Source organism: Bufo bufo, chromosome 1 (genome assembly GCF_905171765.1).
Source record: "Bufo bufo chromosome 1, aBufBuf1.1, whole genome shotgun sequence".
In the NCBI taxonomy this organism is placed as follows: domain Eukaryota; kingdom Metazoa; phylum Chordata; class Amphibia; order Anura; family Bufonidae; genus Bufo; species Bufo bufo.
This window is the reverse complement of record NC_053389.1, coordinates 234,935,368-234,956,495: the sequence shown is the minus strand read 5'-3', so window position 1 is coordinate 234,956,495 and position 21,128 is coordinate 234,935,368. Positions and strand designations below refer to the sequence as shown.

Below are 21,128 nucleotides of genomic sequence, written 5' to 3'. Positions count from 1 at the left end.
TGTTCAGGAAATATGCTACCCGGGAGGAAAAGGTTTTTGGAGACTCCTTAGGGCCCAAAGTACCCCAATTATGCAGTCTCTCAACCGCTGGGCAGGAAGAACCCCCGACACCATGCTTCTTTACAGTAACTTTGTTGCCGGGCTGAGGCACCGACACAGACACACCACATGCTGAATCACCTACCTCAGCCTCTGGCCTCGTCACCTTCTCCACAGCCTTCCCTGTATCCCGTCCAACGGTCCGTCCGGCAGCTTGTCCAGCCACTGCACTTTTCATGTTTCCACCCGCTGCTTGTGCAGCAGCGGGCCTTTCCACAGCATCCTGTTTTCTTGGGTGCTGACTCAAAATGTCCAGAGAGGATCCCAAGCTGGCTGCTCTCCTGGGACCCCTCCGGACCTCACCTGGCACTCCATTGGGCTCACTGCAGGGATCGCGGCCGCTCCTAGTAGCAGGGCCCCTCCTGCCCGCGGCACTTGCGGGGCTGCCCTCCATTACCTGCGACCTTGCGGCCGCTTGCTGCGGAATCTTCACATCCGCGTCGTCGTCCACCTCCAGTAGCGTCGAGGTATCTAAGCCCAGGTCTCCAGTCCTGGAGGCCCTCCTCTCCACTCGCGCATCTCCGCCACGGCTGCCGACACGTGGTGATGAACGCCGGCAGCCGGAGGCCCGGGGATCCATACCGGGAGAAACTGCCACCCCCTGGGGAAAGGGTAGCAATTCCCCCGGCAAACAAAGCGCTGGTAAGCCTCCCGGACCTCACACACCCACAAACAACAGGAAACAGGAACAGGAAGGAACAGCAACTCCTCCCACCACTTCTCCTGTCCTGTATACTGGGTGTAATTCTCAGTATCTGCTCTTATTCTGTATATATGGACACTGAACAGTACCACTTCTCCTGTCCTGTATACTGGGTGTAATTCTCAGTATCTACTCTTATTCTGTATATATGGACACTGCACAGTACCACTTCTCCTGTCCTGTATACTGGGTGTAGTTCTCTGTATCTGTTCTTATTCTGTATATATGGACACTGCACAGTACCATTTCTCCTGTCCTGTATACTGGGTGATGTTCTCAGTATCTGCTCTTATTCTGTATATATGGACACTACACAGTACCACTTCTCCTGTCCTGTATACTGGGTGTAATTCTCAGTATCTGTTCTTATTCTGTATATATGGACACTGCACAGTACCACTTCTCTTGTCCTGTATACTGGGTGTAATTCTCAGTATCTGCTCTTATTCTGTATATATAGACACTGCACAGTACCACTTCTCCTGTCCTGTATACTGGGTGTAATTCTCAGTATCTGCTCTTATTCTGTATATATGGACACTGCACAGTACCACTTCTCTTGTCCTGTATACTGGGTGTAATTCTCAGTATCTGCTCTTATTCTGTATATATGGACACTGCACAGTATCACTTCTCCTGTACTGTATACTGGGTGCAATTCTCAGTATCTGTTTTTATTCTGTATATATGGACACTGCACAGTATCACGTCATGCATGTCCTGCTCTGTTTGCTGAGTATCACACCTAAGGAAGAATGTTATTCAGTACTGAGATTGCCCAGCTGTATGCTTGTGTTCCAGTTTCGTTTCTCGTTTGAGCTGTGAAGGATCCGCCCCTGTACAGGAGGAATAACAGTGGTGTCAGCAGCTAGGCAGCCCAGTCTCTCCAGAAACCTAGAACACAGCAGAAGAGCTTTTGCCACAGACACAAGGGCCCCGGAATCATGTCAGACCCCACAGTCACTGCCTTCCTGACCAAGCTGCTTTGCTCAAAAGGTGGTCGACTGCCCAGGCAACTGCTGCCTGAATTCCTGGAGCTTCCCACCGAGCAGATAGAGCAGATACTGCAGGATGAACCCCAAAAGTTTACGATGGTTGGGGAGCTGGTCTTGGCCCGGAACCCCGTGAGGATCTGTACCAAATATCTGAAGAATGAACAAGAGGAGGAGTGTGACAAGCTGCACCTATGCCGACACTATCTGCAGGGCAAATGCTGGTCTAGCAAGAGGTAAGTTATCTGTGAGTAATGTACAGGGCAAGAGGTTGGAGATCCATTAGCAATAAAGAGGGCAAGTGTAGGTAACCTGGAAGTAATATGCAGTATTGGTGAGTTGGTGGGTGATCATAGAGTTACATATATTTAAGGAGGTAGGTGACCTAAGAGCAATGCACTGGCAGGAGGTGGGTATGCAGACCTATGAGGTAGGTGATCTGGGAGCAATGTACAAGGCAAAAATGTGAGTGACCTAGAAATAATGGACATGGCAGGTAGTGGCTGACCTGGGAGTAATGTACATGGCAGGAGGTGGGTGACTCTGAATTTTGTACAGAGCAGTAGTTGGGTAATGAAAAAATAATTTACGTGGCAAGTAGTGGCTGACCTGAAAGTAATGTGCAGGGCAGGAGGTGGGTTACTCAGGAGTAATGTATGTGGCAGGAGCTGGGCGACCTGGGAGCAGGGGCGTAACTACCATAGCGGCAGACCATGCGACTTCTATGGAGCCCAGGGCAAGAGGGGGTCCAGTCTTAGGTGGGATTATCCCCTCTTCTACTGGAGATGAAAACTTGGTAAGGACTGTACCCTCTAAAGTAACAACTTTTAGCAAATGAGGCAATGGAAAAATGGCCCAAGGGTCACTGAAAAGGGTTTAGGCAGAAACGCTTCTGTCCTGTGTGGGGGGCCTGGTTTGATCCTTGCTGTGGGGCCCTTACTTCTCTATGTACACCACTCCCTGGGAGTTTTCTAAAGAGCACAAGGTGGTTGACCGGCAGTGATGGCCAGTTCGCCGTGTTAGCCCGCGAACACATGCGATCTGCCATCTTAACTGACAAGTCCGGCGAGGCACAGGTAAGTCCTTACCTGTGCCTGTGTGGGAGCCGGTCTGAAATTAAATGCGGTCTCCGGGTGCAGGCAGTTCCGAGAACAGCCCGATGAAGGCCCCCGGAGGCTGTTCTCGGAACTGCCTGCTCCCGGTGACCGCATTTCATTTCAGATCGGCTCCTGGCACAGGTAAGGACTTACCTGTGCCTCGCCGGACTTGTCAGTTAAAATGGCAGATCGCATGTGTTCGCGGGCGAACACGGCGAACTGGCCATCACTGGTGACCAGTATAGGAGGTGAGTGATACAGGTACAGGGCAAAAGGTGGGCGAACTAGCAGTAATGTACAAGGCAAAGAGTGGGTGACCTAGGAGTAATGTACAGGGCAAAAGGTGCATAGGGTAATTTATCGGGCAGGTTGTAGGTGACCTGATAGTGATGCACAGGGAAGAAGATAGGTGACCAGGGAATAATGAACCGTGCAGGAGGTAGGAGTAATATACCGTGCAGGAGGTGGGTACAAGGCTCTGTTTGACACCTGGCTACAGCATGAGTTTGGGGTGCGTCTACATCTAACAAACACAATGGGGATACAGCCAGATAGTGCAGCTCACCACATGTATCCAAGCCACCTGCAGCAGCCAGTGATCACATGACTTTGGGTCAAATTCTGCAGCCAGGGGCGGACATGGCTCTTTGCATGCTGCCAGCTACGCCATCTGGACATACCCTATTAAATCATAAAATATTTTTATGATCATTGATTATGTTCATTTACACGGGACAGTCAGATCTTGGGAGTGGCTATGACACTAATCAGCTGTAGATAATACATAGCAAAACAAAATATAAGAGATTTATTAATATATGTGCATTTACTATGTGCACACAGTGCAAGCAATAGTCTTTCTCCATGTGGTGCAGAAGATATTCGTACATGAGACCTGCTAACCATAACTCAGCAGATAGCATCATACTTGATTACATTTAGGGCTCATGCACATGGCCGTCCCGTGCGGCCGCCAGGACAGATTGAGACCCATTCAACTTGAATGGGTCCGTGATCTGTCCGAAGCGTAAAAAAAAAATAGAACATGTTCCACGTGGGCCTTCGATCCGTTCTTCCGTTCCGCACCGCACCTCCCGAATTGCAGACCCATTCAGTACCTCCCGGTACCCATGTATTGCGGACCCGAAGTATGCGGGCCGTAATACGGCCACGGCTGTGTGCACAAGCCCTTAGAGTTAGGAACATCAGCTCAGCAGACAGTAAATTACATAATAGGGTTGAATACATCAGCCCAGCAATATTACATGATAGGCTTAGATACAGGGGCTCAGCAGGCAGTATCACTCATGATAAGATTAGTTACAAACGGCCCAGCAGACATATCGTATGTTTCTTCTGTTTCAGGCGACAGTGCAATCTCTCCCATGATTTTTTATCAGACCATAACCGGTTGGTTTTAAAAGCCAATGAGATTATTGGACTGAATGAAGAGGAGCTAAAAGTTCTCCTGTTCCAGAACGACCACCAACTGCTGCCGGAGGTAAGTACAACACAACAGCTCAGATACAATGAAAATTTACCCACCTGAAATTTTCGTTTCCTGTATTCCGTAGGCAGCACAAGTACATTGGATTATATTTCCGTAGGTACAATCAGAAGAGACAGGTTAACAAACTAATACTAAATTAAACAACCAATCACACGCCAGGCCCATCCATAAACCCCTGACACCAGTAAAGACTCCTTGTATTACAATGCCACAAAAATACATTTATTAAAGGGGTTGTCCGGGTTCAGAGCTGAACCCGGACATACCCCGATTTTCACCCAGGCAGCCCCCCTGATGTTGGCATCGGAGCATCTCATGCTCAGATGCGCTCCCTTGCCCTACGCTAGATCGCCCGGGGCACGGACTCTTTTGTTTATCATAACACACTGCCGGGCACACAGCAACCTATGATGCTGTGCGCTCTCCTGCACACGATCAATGCCGCTTCGGGACATATGGTCCGCTCACGGACCGTATGTCTTGGAGGTCATACGATGTGTGCAAGGGCCCTTAGTCTCACCTCAGGTGGTTGTTTTTTAGTTAGACAGGTTCATATTCACTTAGACTGGTCTAATGTATTTGCGAATGAAAAAAGTTGCATCTCTGTGGAGAAAAGTCACATGTCTGTAGGAAAGTGAGACTTTTAATGCAAACAAAAATCACACTTCACTACTCAAAACAGATGACAAAAAGTATGGCATCCCTGGGGTGAAGTAGAAATTTGAATGTTTTTGCAACAAATTCAGGCGCAAAAAAAGGCGCACCTAAATAAATAGATCGGAAAAAAGTTGGAAACCTTCTGAACTAGTGTAAAAAAATCAAAATAGGTGAACAAGGCGCAAAAGCCTCCAAAACAAGCACAATTTCAGTTTTCAATTTCTTACTAAAAACAGGCACAAACACTTTAGTAAATGTGCCCCACAGTGTTTAGTTTGCCTTTAAACCAGGAGAGAAACCTGCTGAGCCTGATTGAACAGAAGAGGCATCATCTTAGGACTGACACTGCAGGCAAACTTCAGGCGTGAGGTCATCAGACAAAGGGCTAGTTCACACGACCGTATGGCTTTTTCAGTGTTTTGCGGACCGTTTTTCACGCATCCGTTGTTCCGTTTTTTGTTTCCGTTGTGTTTCCGTTTCTGTTCCGTTTTTCCGTATTGCATATACAGTATACAGTAATTACATAGAAAAAATTGGGCTGGGCATAAAATTTTCATCAGATGCTTCGGAAACGGATACAGAAGACATACGGATGCATTTCCGTATGTGTTCCGTTTTTTTTTGCGGGCCCATTGACTTAAATGGAGCCACGGAACGTGATTTGCGGCCAATAATAGGACAAGACTCAAAATGTAGCGGAACGGAAATGCGGACATACTGAAACGGAATGCTCAAGCAGTACATTCCGTTTTGTTTGGCGGACCCATAGAAATGAATGGTTCTGTATACGGAACGCAATAAACGTTCGTGTGAACGAGCCCAAAGGCTGTTCACAGCTGGTACATAATCTATGCCTGCATTTACTTTTCCTTTTCCTGCTTTGCTCATATGGGGAAGACATCTGCAGAAAAAGGAAAAAACGTGTATATATGTCTCAAGAATATAAACTTGTAGGGTAGAAGAAAGCAATCCCTTTGCTCAGTGAAGTCCAAATATAGTTAAGAAAATATCACGGCACTTGGTTTGATGTCAATTTATGAACTTTAGCTTTTATTTATCTATCCAGTTATAATATAAATTATCGACAAGGCAGGACCTTAATCACGGCCTCAATGGCTCCAGGATAAGTGCTGACTGGATCAAGGTCCTGGAAGGACTGAAACATTGGCCTTGCCGATATTATTGTAAATGGATGGACAAATAAAAGCCAAAGTTCATGAATTGACATCACAGCCGAGATTTTTTTCTTAACTATAAAAGGTTAACCAACACTATTAACCATTCTATAGTGAGAGTATTGGACTTAATCAAACATATTACAGCCATAACCAGACGGCAAAGGTTAACCACAGAATCATATGTGTTTAAAAACCCGCTGATGCAGCCAACAACTTTCCGAGGTACCACCCTATAGACTGTCCTAAACGACAGGCAAGGGTTAATCACCCATACAACACCTGGTGATAGTAATCGATTTCAGGCAAAAGCTTCAATGGTTAAAACTCCCTTTAGAAAACATCAACAACGGCAGGTAAGGGTTAATCAGTTATACACCATCTGATGAAATTCTTGGCCTGTCTCCCCACTGCCGAACGCAGTTGCTGGCAACTACCGTAATACAACCTAAGGACAAATTGGCTTCCGTCATGATATAGCGTCTTAATACATTGTGGGGGTGGTAAGCCCGACGCACTTCTCCACACATGCTTGAAGTCAAGGAGGCAGCGGCCTCCTTTATATTTTTTAGCTCTGTATGTAATGTTTTCCAAGTATGTCTTTAACAGTAGGGCTGGAGGGAATGGGTTAAGTTATGAAATTGGTATTTTAGGGCGCTGTTTCAGTTTTTGCCTCAGGCAGCAGAAAAGCTAGGTGCAACCCTGAATGACCCCTACTGTGCCAGAAGAATAATATAGAAACACCCTGACCTGTCACAAACTGTGAGAAGTAGTGGGGGAAGGCAAGTGACAACGACTCTGAGCACATTTCCGTTTCACAAAAGTGGTTGTCAGTTTTCAGCCTTATTCAGTTACCGTACCTACAATCTATGCTCAATAACTTTATTATTAAACCAGCAAATACTGTTGTAATACTGCCTCTTTGGACAAGAATATGACTACTATAATGATGCCTCATGTACAAGAAATTAACTACTATGACACTGCCTCCTGTGTACAAGAATATAATTACTATAATACTGCCTCCTATGTGCAAGAATATACCTACTATAATACTGCCTCCTATGTACAAGAATATAACTACTATAATACTGCCTCCTATGTACAAGAATATAACTACTATAATACTGCCTCCTATGTGCAAGAATATACCTACTATAATACTGCCTCCTATGTACAAGAATATAACTACTATAATACTGCCTCCTGTGTACAAGAATATAACTACTATAATGCTGCCCCCTATGTACAAGAATATAACTACTATAATACTGCCTATGTGTAAGACTATAACTTCTATAATACTGCCCCATGTACAGGAATATAACTACTATCATGCTGCCTTCTATGTCCAAGAATATATTTACTATAATACTGCACTCTATATATTACTACTATAATACTCCTATACCATGCCTTAAAGTAGAACTGTCGATTTAAAAAAAAAAAAAATTTGAGTATTGGATTGTGGTGATTAATATCTCCTTGGTGGCCCTTTTTAAAATTTTCACTGTGTATTCAATTACCCCTTAATTCCATAGTTTTGTTCCCTGTACTGCCTACTTTTACCTGTGCTTAAAATAAGGTTGCTAGTCATGGTCCGTCTATCTGTTGAAGGACGGAGGATGCAGAAGCACGCAGCCTGCAAGGTCAGATTACTGACAGTCAGGGACTGTAAGTAAATGATTAAAGCCAGGTCCTCCCCAGCAGCTGATAACAGTGCCTGGGCTGTGTGCACTTCTCCCTGTCCCTGCGCTTGGCAGACGCTCCCTCACTCAGCAGAGCTGGAGAATGCAGAGTTGAAGCAGCGCAGACCAGGGAAGGGAGATCTGCCATCTGCTCAGTGTATAAATGAAAGCAACATGTGGTAAGAGGACCCCTTTGTGCTGCAGGAGATTAACCCTTTAGGGGGAGGGCTCTGGTTACTGACACTTTTGGGGGGCTATTGTTACTGGCTAGTGAGGGCAGGCGGGATTAGCCTCAGGGTGAGGGCAGTGGCGGCCATCTTAACTGAATAGTGAAATTGCAGTTTTATGCAGACTGGTTGCTAAGGGCTGAATCTTATTAAATATGGGGTAAGTCAGTCTAATAGTAACTGATTCTGGAATATCATGTTATTAGTAACTACATAGATGAAAATTGAAATTAGGGTCTAAGTGTGACAGTTATCCTTTAAACAAAAAAAAAATAATGTAAACCCCTTGAACTTTTCCAAAACTTTTTCACATTTTTTACACCCAAAAATGTACACTTATTTTATTGGGATGTTATGTAATAAATCAACACAAAGTAGCAAGTATGAGTGAAGTGAAAAGAAAAAATATTTAATCTGAAAAGTGCAGTGAGCATTTGTATTCAGCTCCCTATACTCTGATACCCCTAAATAAAATCCAGTGTGACTAATTGCCTTCAGAAATCACTTCATTAGTAAACAGAGTCCACCTGTGTGTACAAACCGGATTCCAAAAAAGTTGGGACACTAAACAAATTGTGAATAAAAACTGAATGCAATGATGTGGAGATGGCAAATGTCAATATTTTATTTGTAATTGAACGTAGATGACAGATCAAACGTTTAATCCGAGTAAATGTATCATTTTAAAGGAAAAATACGTTGATTCCAATTTTCACGGTGTCAACAAATCCCAAAAAAGTTGGGACAAGTAGCAATAAGAGGCTGGAAAAAGTAAATTTGAGCATAACGAAGAGCTGGAAGACCAATTAACACTAATTAGGTCAATTGGCAACATGATTGGGTATAAAAAGAGCTTCTCAGAGTGGCAGTGTCTCTCAGAAGCCAAGATGGGTAGAGGATCACCAATTCCCACAATGTTGCGCAGAAAGATAGTGGAGCAATATCAGAAAGGTGTTACCCAGCGAAAAATTGCAAAGACTTTGCATCTATCATCATCAACTGTGCATAACATCATCCGAAGATTCAGAGAATCTGGAACAATCTCTGTGCGTAAGGGTCAAGGCCGTAAAACCATACTGGATGCCCATGATCTCCGGGCCCTTAAACGACACTGCACCACAAACAGGAATGCTACTGTAAAGGAAATCACAGAATGGGCTCAGGAATACTTCCAGAAACCATTGTCAGTGAACACAATCCACCGTGCCATCTGCCGTTGCCAGCTGAAACTCTACAGTGCAAAGAAGAAGCCATTGCTAAGCAAGATCCACAAGCTCAGGCGTTTTCACTGGGCCAGGGATCATTTAAAATGGAGTGTGGCAAAATGGAAGACTGTTCTGTGGTCAGACGAGTCACAATTCAAAGTTCTTTTTGGAAATCTGGGACGCCATGTCATCCGGACCAAAGAGGACAAGGACAACCCAAGTTGTTATCAACGCTCAGTTCAGAAGCCTGCATCTCTGATGGTATGGGGTTGCATGAGTGCGTGTGGCATGGGCAGCTTGCATGTCTGGAAAGGCACCATCAATGCAGAAAAATATATTCAGGTTCTAGAACAACATATGCTCCCATCCAGACGTCATCTCTTTCAGGGAAGACCCTGCATTTTTCAACAAGATCATGCCAGACCACATTCTGCATCAATCACAATATCATGGCTGCGTAGGAGAAGGATCCGGGTACTGAAATGGCCAGTCTGCAGTCCAGATCTTTCACCTATAGAGAACATTTGGTGCATCATAAAGAGGAAGGTGCAACAAAGAAGGCCCAAGACGATTGAACAGTTAGAGGCCTGTATTAGACAAGAATGGGAGAGCATTCCTATTTCTAAACTTGAGAAACTGGTCTCCTCGGTCCCCAGACGTCTGTTGAGTGTTGTAAGAAGAAGGGGAGATGCCACAAAGTGGTGAAAATGGCCTTGTCCCAACTTTTTGGGGATTTGTTGACACCATGAAATTCTGATTCAACATATTTTTCCCTTTAAAATGGTACATTTTCTCAGTTTAAACTTTTGTTCCGTGATTTATGTTCTATTCTGAATAAAATATTAGAAGTTGGCACCTCCACATCATTGCATTCAGTTTTTATTCACGATTTGTATAGTGTCCCAACTTTTTTGGAATCCGGTTTGTAATTTATTCTCAGTATAACTACAGCTGTTCTGTGAAGGCCTCAACATTAATGATCAAACTGCATCATGAAAACTAAGGAACACACCAGACAGGTCAGGGATAAAGTTGTGGAAAAGTGTTAAGCAGGGTTAGGTTATAAAAAAATATCCCAAGTTCTGAACATCTCACGGAGCACTGTTCAATCCATCATCCGAACCAAGACATGACTGTTCACCTAAACTGACAGCCCAGGCAAGGAGAGCAGTAATTAGAGAAGCAGCCAAGTAGCCCATGGTCACTCTGGAAGACCTGCAGAGATCCAAAGCTCATGTCGGGGAATCTGTCCACAGGACAACTATTAGTTGTGTACTTCACAAATCTGGCCGTTATAAAAGAGTGGCAAGAAGAAAGCAATTTTTAAAGCAAACCATAAGAAGTCCCGTTTGTAGTTTGCCACAAGCCATGTAGAGAACACAGCAAACATGTGGAAGAAGGTGCTCTGGTCAGATGCAAAACGTTATGTGTGGCGGAAAACTTACACTGCACATCACCCTGGATACACCATCCCCACCATGAAACATGTTGGAGGCAGCATAATACTGTGGGTATGCTTTTCTTCAGCAGGGACCGGAAGCTGGTCAGAGTTGATAGGAAGATGGATGGAACTAAATACAGGGCAATCCTGGAGGAAAACCTGGTACAGGCTGCAAATGACTAGAGAGTGAGGCTTAGGTTCACCTTCCACCAGGACAACGACCCTAAACATACAGCCAGAGCTACAATGGAATGGTGTTAGAATGGCCCTAAATCCCATTGAGAATCTGTGACATCCAATCTTTCTGATCTTGAGCTATTTTGCAAAGTTTGTAGAGACATACTCCAAAAGACTTTCAGCTGTAATTGCAGTGAAACGTGGTCCTATAGAGTATTGACTCAGGGGTGCTGAATACAAACGCACGCCACACTATACAGATTTTTATTTATAAATATTTTTGAAAAACTTGTATCATTTTCTTTTCACTTCACATATACTTGCTACTTTGTGTTGGTCTATCACATACAATACCAATGAAATGCATTGAAGTCTGTGAGTGTAACATGACAAAATATGGAAAAAATCAAGGAGTACAAATACTTTTTCAAGGCATGTTTAAGAAGATGGGCGGATTGGCCATAGAGCTAGACAGGGAAATTTCCCGGTGGGCCGATGTCCAGGGCGCCACATGAGCCCTCCTCCGTATCAGCCAGTGGAAGTTTTTGGGGATGTACACAAACATAGAAAAGGATTCTTTACGGTAAGAGCAGTGAGACTATGGAACTCTCTGCCTGAGGAGGTGGTGATGGTGAGTACAATAAAGGAATTCAAGAGGGGCCTGGATGTATTTCTGGAGTGTAATAATATTACAGGCTATAGCTACTAGAGAGGGCTCGTTGATCCAGGGAGTTATTCTGATTGCCTTATTGGAGTCAGGAAGGAATTTTTTATTCCCCTAAAGTAGGGATAATTGGCTTCTACCTCACAGTTTTTTTTTGCCTTCCTCTGGATCAACTTGCAGGATAACAGGCCGAACTGGATGGACAAATGTCTTTTTTCGGCCTTATATACTATGTTACTATGTTACTATTTTGTGCTGCTGCTGGTAGTATTTGGTGATGGACTGTGGTATTTGGCTCTGTTGGGGTGGTATAATGTGCCGCAATATGGTATTGCTGGCCCTGCCTTCCATCAATTTGGACCCAACTAGAAATTGGGGCCACTTTTAGTATTTTTTCCAGGGCCACATTAAGTTCTCTGTATAACAATACACCTTTACCTTGTTTCCTGCAGGTTTGTGTGAAGTATCTGCATGACACATGTGATCTCGGTAAGGATTGTACACGGCTTCACATTTGTGGTTTCTTCACACGAGGAGAATGTAATCGTCGCGTCTGTAAACGTTCTCATCACCTCCTGGAGTTCAGTTCGGACTTAATACTAAACCGCTGTCGTATGTCTGAGGTGTCTATTCAGAACTTTCAGATGCTATGTACCGTGAAACACAATGAACGCCTTCAGTCACTGAGGGAAGAGGGAAATAGGGAAAATGAGAGGGGGCGTCCTGCAGTACACAGGGGCAGAGGAAGACCCAGGAACAAACAGAAGCGAGAGTCTGAGGGTGTGTCACGAGACAAGAGTCGTGGACGTCAAAATGAAAGAGCAGGTATGTGGCATACAGTAAGTATTTACTTAGGATACATTAAGTGCTGTTGTCACAAGGATAAGTATTTAATAGCTTCACCCAGAGAGAGTTAACCACTTCAGCCCCCAGTGCTTAAACACCCTGAAAGACCAGGCCACTTTTTACACTTCTGCACTACACTACTTTCACCGTTTATTGCTCGGTCATGCAACTTACCACCCAAATGAATTTTACCTCCTTTTCTTCTCACTAATAGAGCTTTCATTTGGTGGTATTTCATTGCTGCTGACATTTTTACTTTTTTTGTTATTAATCGAAATTTAACGATTTTTTTGCAAAAAAATGACATTTTTCACTTTCAGTTGTAAAATTTTGCAAAAAAAACGAGATCCATATATAAATTTTGCTCTAAATTTATAGTTCTACATGTCTTTGATAAAAAAAAATGTTTGGGTAAAAAAAAAAATGGTTTGGGTAAAAGTTATAGCGTTTACAAACTATGGTACAAAAATGTGAATTTCCGCTTTTTGAAGCAGCTCTGACTTTCTGAGCACCTGTCATGTTTCCTGAGGTTCTACAATGGCCAGACAGTACAAACACCCCACAAATGACCCCATTTCGGAAAGTACACACCCTAAGGTATTCGCTGATGGGCATAGTGAGTTCATAGAACTTTTTATTTTTTGTCACAAGTTAGCGGAAAATGATGATTTTTTTTTTTTTTCTTCTTACAAAGTCTCATATTCCACTAACTTGTGACAAAAAATAAAAACCTCTATGAACTCACTATGCCCATCACGAAATACCTTGGGGTCTCTTCTTTCCAAAATGGGGTCACTTGTGGGGTAGTTATACTGCCCTGGCATTCTAGGGGCCCAAATGTGTGGTAAGGAGTTTGAAATCAAATTCTGTAAAAAATGACCTGTGAAATCCGAAAGGTGCTCTTTGGAATATGGGCCCCTTTGCCCACCTAGGCTGCAAAAAAGTGTCACACATCTGGTATCTCCGTACTCAGGAGAAGGTGGGGAATGTGTTTTGGGGTGTCTTTTTACATATACCCATGCTGGGTGAGATAAATATCTTGGTCAAATGCCAACTTTGTATAAAAAAATGGGAAAAGTTGTCTTTTGCCAAGATATTTCTCTCACCCAGCATGGGTATATGTAAAATGACACCCCAAAACACATTCCCCACCTTCTCCTGAGTACGGAGATACCAGATGTGTGACACTTTTTTGCAGCCTAGGTGGGCAAAGGGGCCCATATTCCAAAGAGCACCTTTCGGATTTCACAGGTCATTTTTTACAGAATTTGATTTCAAACTCCTTACCACACATTTGGGCCCCTAGAATGCCAGGGCAGTATAACTACCCCACAAGTGACCCCATTTTGGAAAGAAGAGACCCCAAGGTATTCGCTGATGGGCATAGTGAGTTCATGGAAGTTTATATTTTTTGTCACAAGTTAGTGGAATATGAGACTTTGTATGAAAAAAAAAAAAAAAAAGAAATCATCATTTTCCACTAACTTGTGACAAAAAATAAAAACTTCCATGAACTCACTATGCCCATCAGCGAATACCTTGGGGTCTCTTCTTTCCAAAATGGGGTCACTTGTGGGGTAGTTATACTGCCCTGGCATTTTCCAGGGGCCCTAATGTGTGGTAAGTAGGTAAATGACCTGTGAAATCCTAAAGGTGCTCTTTGGAATATGGGCCCCTTTGCCCACCTAGGCTGCAAAAAAGTGTCACACATCTGGTATCTCCGTACTCGGGAGAAGTTGGGGAATGTGTTTTGGGGTGTCATTTTACATATACCCTTGCTGGGTGAGAGAAATATCTTGGCAAAAGACAACTTTTCCCATTTTTTTATACAAAGTTGGCATTTGACCAAGATATTTCTCTCACCCAGCATGGGTATATATAAAAAGACACCCCAAAACACATTCCTCAACTTCTCCTGAATACAGAGATACCAGATGTGTGACACTTTTTTGCAGCCTAGATGCGCAAAGGTGCCCAAATTCCTTTTAGGAGGGCATTTTTAGACATTTGGATACCAGACTTCTTCTCACGCTTTGGGGCCCCTAGAATGCCAGGGCAGTATAAATACCCCACATGTGACCCCATTTTGGAAATAAGACACCCCAAGGTATTCAATGAGGGGCATGGCGAGTTCATAGAAATTTTTTTTTTTTGGCACAAGTTAGCGGAAATTGATATTTTTAATTTTTTTCTCACAAAGTCTCCCGTTCCGCTAACAAAAATTTCAATCTTTCATGGACTCAATATGCCCCTCACGGAATACCTGGGAGTGTCTTCTTTCCGAAATGGGGTCACATGTGGGGTATTTATACTGCCCTGGCATTCTAGGGGCCCTAAAGCGTGAGAAGAAGTCTGGAATATAAAGGTCTAAAAAATTTTACGCATTTGGATTCCGTGAGGGGTATGGTGAGTTCATGTGAGATTTTATTTTTTGACACAAGTTAGTGGAATATGAGACTTTGTAAGAAAAAAAAATAATAATTCCGCTAACTTGGGCCAAAAAAAATGTCTGAATGGAGCCTTACAGAGGGGTGATCAATGACAGGGGGGTGATCAATGACAGGGGTGGTGATCAATGACAGGGGGGGTGATCAATGACAGGGGGGGTGATCAATGACAGGGGGGGTGATCAATGACAGGGGGGTGATCAGGGAGTCTATATGGGGTGATCACCACAGTCATTGATCATGCCCCTGTAAGGCTTCATTCAGACGTCCGGATGCGTTCTGCGGATCGGATCCATCTATCAGTGCATCCGTAAAAATCATGCGGACATCTGAATGGAGCTTTACAGGGGGGTGATCAGGGAGTCTATATGGGGTGATCACCACAGTCATTGATCATGCCCCTGTAAGGCTTCATTCAGACGTCCGGATGCGTTTTGAGGATCGGATCCATCTATCAGTGCATCCGTAAAAATCATGCGGACATCTGAATGGAGCTTTACAGGGGGGTAATCAATGACAGGGGGGTGATCACCACAGTCATTGATCATGCCCCTGTAAGGCTTCATTCAGACGTCCGGATGCGTTTTGCGGATCGGATCCATCTATCAGTGCATCCGTAAAAATCATGCGGACATCTGAATGGAGCTTTACAGGGGGGTGATCAGGGAGTCTATATGGGGTGATCACCACAGTCATTGATCATGCCCCTGTAAGGCTTCATTCAGACGTCCGGATGCGTTTTGCGGATCGGATCCATCTATCAGTGCATCCGTAAAAATCATGCGGACATCTGAATGGAGCTTTACAGGGGGGTGATCAGGGAGTCTATATGGGGTGATCACCACAGTCATTGATCATGCCCCTGTAAGGCTTCATTCAGACGTCCGGATGCGTTTTGCGGATCGGATCCATCTATCAGTGCATCCGTAAAAATCATGCGGACATCTGAATGGAGCTTTACAGGGGGGTGATCAGGGAGTCTATATGGGGTGATCACCACAGTCATTGATCATGCCCCTGTAAGGCTTCATTCAGACGTCCGGATGCGTTTTGCGGATCGGATCCATCTATCAGTGCATCCGTAAAAATCATGCGGACATCTGAATGGAGCTTTACAGGGGGGTGATCAGGGAGTCTATATGGGGTGATCACCACAGTCATTGATCATGCCCCTGTAAGGCTTCATTCAAACGTCCGGATGCGTTTTGCGGATCGGATCCATCTATCAGTGCATCCGTAAAAATCATGCGGACATCTGAATGGAGCTTTACAGGGGGGTGATCAGGGAGTCTATATGGGGTGATCACCACAGTCATTGATCATGCCCCTGTAAGGCTTCATTCAGACGTCCGGATGCGTTTTGCGGATCCGATCCATCTATCAGTGCATCCGTAAAAATCATGCGGACATCTGAATGGAGCTTTACAGGGGGGTAATCAATGACAGGGGGGTAATCAATGACAGGGGGGTGATCAGGGAGTCTATATGGGGTGATCACCACAGTCATTGATCACGCCCCTGTAAGGCTTCATTCAGACGTCCGGATGCGTTTTGCGGATCCGATCCATCTATCAGTGGATCCGTAAAAATCATGCGGACGTCTGAATGGAGCTTTACAGGGGGTTGATCAATGACAGGGGGGTAATCAATGACAGGGGGGTGATCAGAGAGTCTATATGGGGTGATCAGGGGCTAATAAGGGGTTAATAAGTGACGGGGGGGGGGGGTGTAGTGTAGTGGTGCTTGGTGCTACTTTACTGAGCTACCTGTGTCCTCTGGTGGTCGATCCAAACAAAGGGGACCACCAGAGGACCAGGTAGCAGGTATATTAGACGCTGTTATCAAAACAGCGTCTAATATACCTGTTAGGGGTTAAAAAAAATCACATCTCCAGCCTGCCAGCGAACGATCGCCGCTGGCAGGCTGGAGATCAACTCTCTTACCTTCCGTTCCTGTGAGCGCGCGCGCCTGTGTGCGCGCGTTCACAGGAAATCTCGGCCATCGCGAGATGACGCATATATGCGTGACTCTGCGCAGGGCTGCCACCTCCGGAACGCGATCCTGCGTTAGGCGGTCCGGAGGTGGTTAAAGGGGAATTTCGGTTATGTAACCTTTCTTCAACTCCTGTAGCGTTGGTGTGTATGTGGTGCACTTAAACTCACCTGATACATATCAGCCTCTGAAGTGACTCTGTTTTTAAATTATGCACCCCCAGGTCTGCTTCTCTTTTTTGAAACACACAGTGGAGCGCACATCCTCTGTCATATGATGTTTGTGAGAAAGACAGAACAACACATACAGAGAGAGATATGGGAAACAGTGAGATACATAGTGAAAAACAGACACACTGTAATGGTCCCTTTACACGAGACGACGATCTAGCAGACTGTCGGGAAGGAAGCGTTCCTTCCCGAAAATCTGCTGATCGCTAGCGGAGGAGACGGGTGCATTTACAAGCACCGATCTCATCCAGATTATAGGGAGTTCGTAATCGCTAATGCCATCACTCTTCCTCATACTGTCTCGTTTAGGCTACTTTCACACTTGCGTTCGGAGCGGATCCGTCTGGTATCTGCACAGACGGATCCGCTCCTATAATGCAATTGATGGTATCCGTTCAGAACGGATCTGTCTGCATTATATTTCAGAAAAAAAACTAAGTCTAAAAGTTAGTCAGACGGATCCGTCCTGACTTTGCATTGAAAGTCAATGGGGGACGGATCCGTTTGAAATTGCACCATATTGTGTCAACTTCAAACGGATCTGTCCCCATTGACTTACATTGTAAGTCTGGACGGATCCGTTTGGCTCCGCACGGCCAGGCGGACACCCGAACGCTGCAAGCAGCGTTCGGGTGTCCGCTTGCTGAGCGGAACGGAGGCCAAACGGAGCCAGACTGATGCATTCTGAGAGGATCCGCATCCACTCAGAATGCATTGGGGCCGTACGGATCCGTTCGGGGCCGCTTGTGAGAGCCTTCAAACGGAGCTCACAAGCAGAACCCCGAAAGTAGCCTTACACAGCACAATCTGCCACTGGGAAATGTGATCTTTTGTGCTGCACAAAAGATACAATTACTTGATGAATGAGTGTTTTGCTTAGGCTACTTGCACACCTGTTCCAGCCCCATTGAAGTATAATGAGGGCTGGCTGACAGTGTGGTTGCATCCGTCTGACAAACGGAGGATCGTCTGAACACAAACCGCAGCATGCTGCGCTTTTTGTCTGGACGATCTTCCTCCTGCCTGCCAGAACAGGCTACTGAACATCTGCGAACGCATAAGTGAAGGTGCTGGCACACAGTGCAGTTCTGACATGCATTCAGGATGCAGTTTTTATTGTAGCTAGTTGAAACACCAGGGTTTAAAGAGGCTCCTAAACTGGCTAAATTGAAAACTGCATCCTTAACCTCTTATGGCACCCCGCCGTACATGTATGGTGTTGGTGGACGTGACTTAAAGACCAGCGCCGTATATGTACGGTGGGCTGATCGGGCGGGTGCAGGAGCTGCGCCCGCCCGATCAGCAGCGCGGACCCGGCAGTCACTGACAGCCGGGCCCCTGCTGCATACGCCGGCATAGGTGAAAACACAGATGCCAGCGTATTAAATCCTTGTATGCCGCGGTCAAAGCTGACTGCGGCATGCGGAGGGTAGACGTATACATCGGGTCCCCAATGGCAGAGAACGCAAGCCCAATGCCTTCCATAGGCATCGGGGCTTGCCTTCTACGGAAGCCTGTGAGATCCAGCCCTTAGGCTGGGTCTCACAGGCAGGCTGTCAGCATACAAGCTGACATGCAATGTATTACAACACAGGTTGTATTGTAATGCATTGCAGAGGGGATCAGATCCCAGAAGTTGAAGTCCCAGAGTGGGACAAAAATAGGTAAAATAAAGTAAAAATAAAAAAAATGTTTTTCATAATTAAAAAAAAATAAAGTTTCAAGTAAAAAAAAAGAAAAGCCCCTTTCCCAAAATAAAACACATAAAATTGAAAAAAAAATTGAAAAAAGAAAAACAGACATATTGGGTACTGCCGCTTACGTTACGACCGTCTCTATAAAAATATCACATGATCCACCCCCTCATCTGAATGCAGTAGAAAAAATTAAATAAAACGGTGTCAAAAAAGCCATTTACATACCGTACATCACAAAAAGTGTAATACCAAGCGATCAAAAAGTCATATGCCCCCTAAAATAGTACCAATAAAACCGTCATCTCATACCGGAAAAAAATGAGCCCTACATAAGACATTCGCAAAAAAAAAAAAACTATGGCTTTCAGAATATGGAGACACAAAAAAAATCATTTTTGAAAAAAAATGCTTTATTATGTAAAACTGAATAACCAAAAAAGTTGTCATATTTGTATTATCACGTCCGTAACAACTTGCTCTATAAAAATAGCACATGATCTAACCTGTCAGATGAACATTGTAAAAAACAAAAAATAAAAACAGTACCAAAACAGCTATTTTTTGTTACCTTGTAATATAGAGCAACCAAAAATCATGTACCCTAAAATAGTACCAACAAAACTGACACCTTACCCGTAGTTTTCAAAATGGGGCCACTTTTTTGGAGTTTCTACTTTAGGGGTGCATCAAAAGGTCTTCAAATGTGACATGGCAACTTTAAAATTATCCCAGTGAAATCTGCCGTCCAAAAACCATATGGCGTTCCTTTCCTTCTGCGCCCTGCAGTGTGCCCGTACAGCAGTTTACGACCACATATGGGGCGTTTCCATAAACTACAGAATCAGACCTCATGCAGACGACCGTTGTGTGCATCCGTGGCCGTTGTTCCGTTTTCCGTGATTTTCTGCGGACCCATTGACTTTCAATGGGTCCGTTGAAAACGTGGAAAATGCACCGTTGTTCATCCGCGGCCGTGATGCGTGTTTCCTGTCCGTCCAAAAAATATGACCTGTCCTATTTTTTTGACGGACAATGGTTCACGGACCCATTCAAGTCAATAGGTCCGTGAAAAAACACGGATGCACACTAGATTGGCATCCGCGTCCGTGATCCGTGGCCGTTGGCAACTTTCACACAGACGGATCACAGATCCGTCTGCATAAAAACTTTTTCAGATATGAGTTTTCACTTCGTGAAAACTCATATCCGACAGTATATTCTAACACAGAGGCGTTCCCATAGTGATGGGGACGCTTCAAGTTACAATATAATACTGAGAACTGTGTACATGACTGCCCCCTGCTGCCTGGCAGCAACCGATCTTTTACAGGGGGCTGTGATTTGCACAATTAACCCCTCAGGTGCCACACCTAAAGGGTTAATTGTGTGTATCATAGCCCCCTGTAAGAGATCAGGTGCTGCCAGGCAGGAGGGGGCAGACCCCCTCCCTCCCCAATATTATATTCATTGGTGGCCAGTGCGGCCTCCCCCCTCCCCCCCCAGTTAAAATCACGTTCCGAATGCCCCATCATTGGTGGCCAGTGCGGCCTCACATCTCCCCCCCACCCTAGTTAAAATCACGTTCCGAATCCCCCATCATTGGTGGCCAGCTAATGTGAAAGTAGCCTTACTGGAAACAATGGATTAAAATGGAAAATATGCCAAAAAAGTGAAATTCTGAAATGTCATCTATATATTCCTTTAATTCTTGTGGAACACCTAAAGGGTTAACAACGTTTTGAATACCTTGAGGGGTGTAGTTTCTAAAATAGGGCCATTTATGGGTGGTTTCTATTATGTAAGCCCCACAAAGTGACTTCAGACCTGAACTGGTCCTTAAAAATTGGGTTTTGGAAATTTTCTTAAAAATTTCAAGATTTGCTTCTAAACTTCGAAGCCTTCTAATGTCCCCAAAAAAGAAAATGTCATTTACAAAATGATCCAAACATGAAGTAGACATATGGGGAATGTAAAGTAATAACTATCTGTTTTAAAAGCAGAGAAATTGAAATTTTGAAAAATGCGAATTTTTCCAAATTTTTGGTATATTATTTTTTTATAAATAAAAATGAAATATTTTGACTCAAATTTACCACTGTCATGAAGTACAATAAGTGACGAGAAAACAATCTCAGAATGGCTTGAATAAGTAAAAGCGTTTTAAAGTTATCACTACATAAAGTGACACGTGTCAGATTTTCAAAAAATGGCCTGGTCCTTAAGGTGAAAAATGGCAGGGTCCTGAAGGGGTTAATGCATGTCAGCACTTCACTGTGTGCCA

The 21,128-nt window shown here is 44.4% G+C and overlaps 1 protein-coding gene across 4 annotated transcripts in view; it reads left to right on the top strand.

Moving 5' to 3' along the window:
- Positions 1-1,658: 1,658 nt before the first annotated feature.
- The window catches only part of LOC121004833 (protein mono-ADP-ribosyltransferase PARP12-like), a 33,686-nt gene continuing 14,216 nt past the window's right edge, over positions 1,659-21,128 (top strand). For 2 of the 4 annotated variants that reach the window (XM_040437229.1, XM_040437219.1), the window contains exons 1-3: positions 1,664-2,030; positions 4,257-4,392; positions 12,088-12,460. In XM_040437229.1, the coding sequence (XP_040293163.1) occupies positions 1,747-2,030; positions 4,257-4,392; positions 12,088-12,460 (793 nt within the window). In that variant the 5' untranslated portion in view covers positions 1,664-1,746. Of the gene's footprint in view, positions 2,031-4,256; positions 4,393-12,087; positions 12,461-21,128 lie in introns of all 4 variants that reach the window. The other 2 variants (XM_040437238.1, XM_040437210.1) reach the window with 2 other exon arrangements.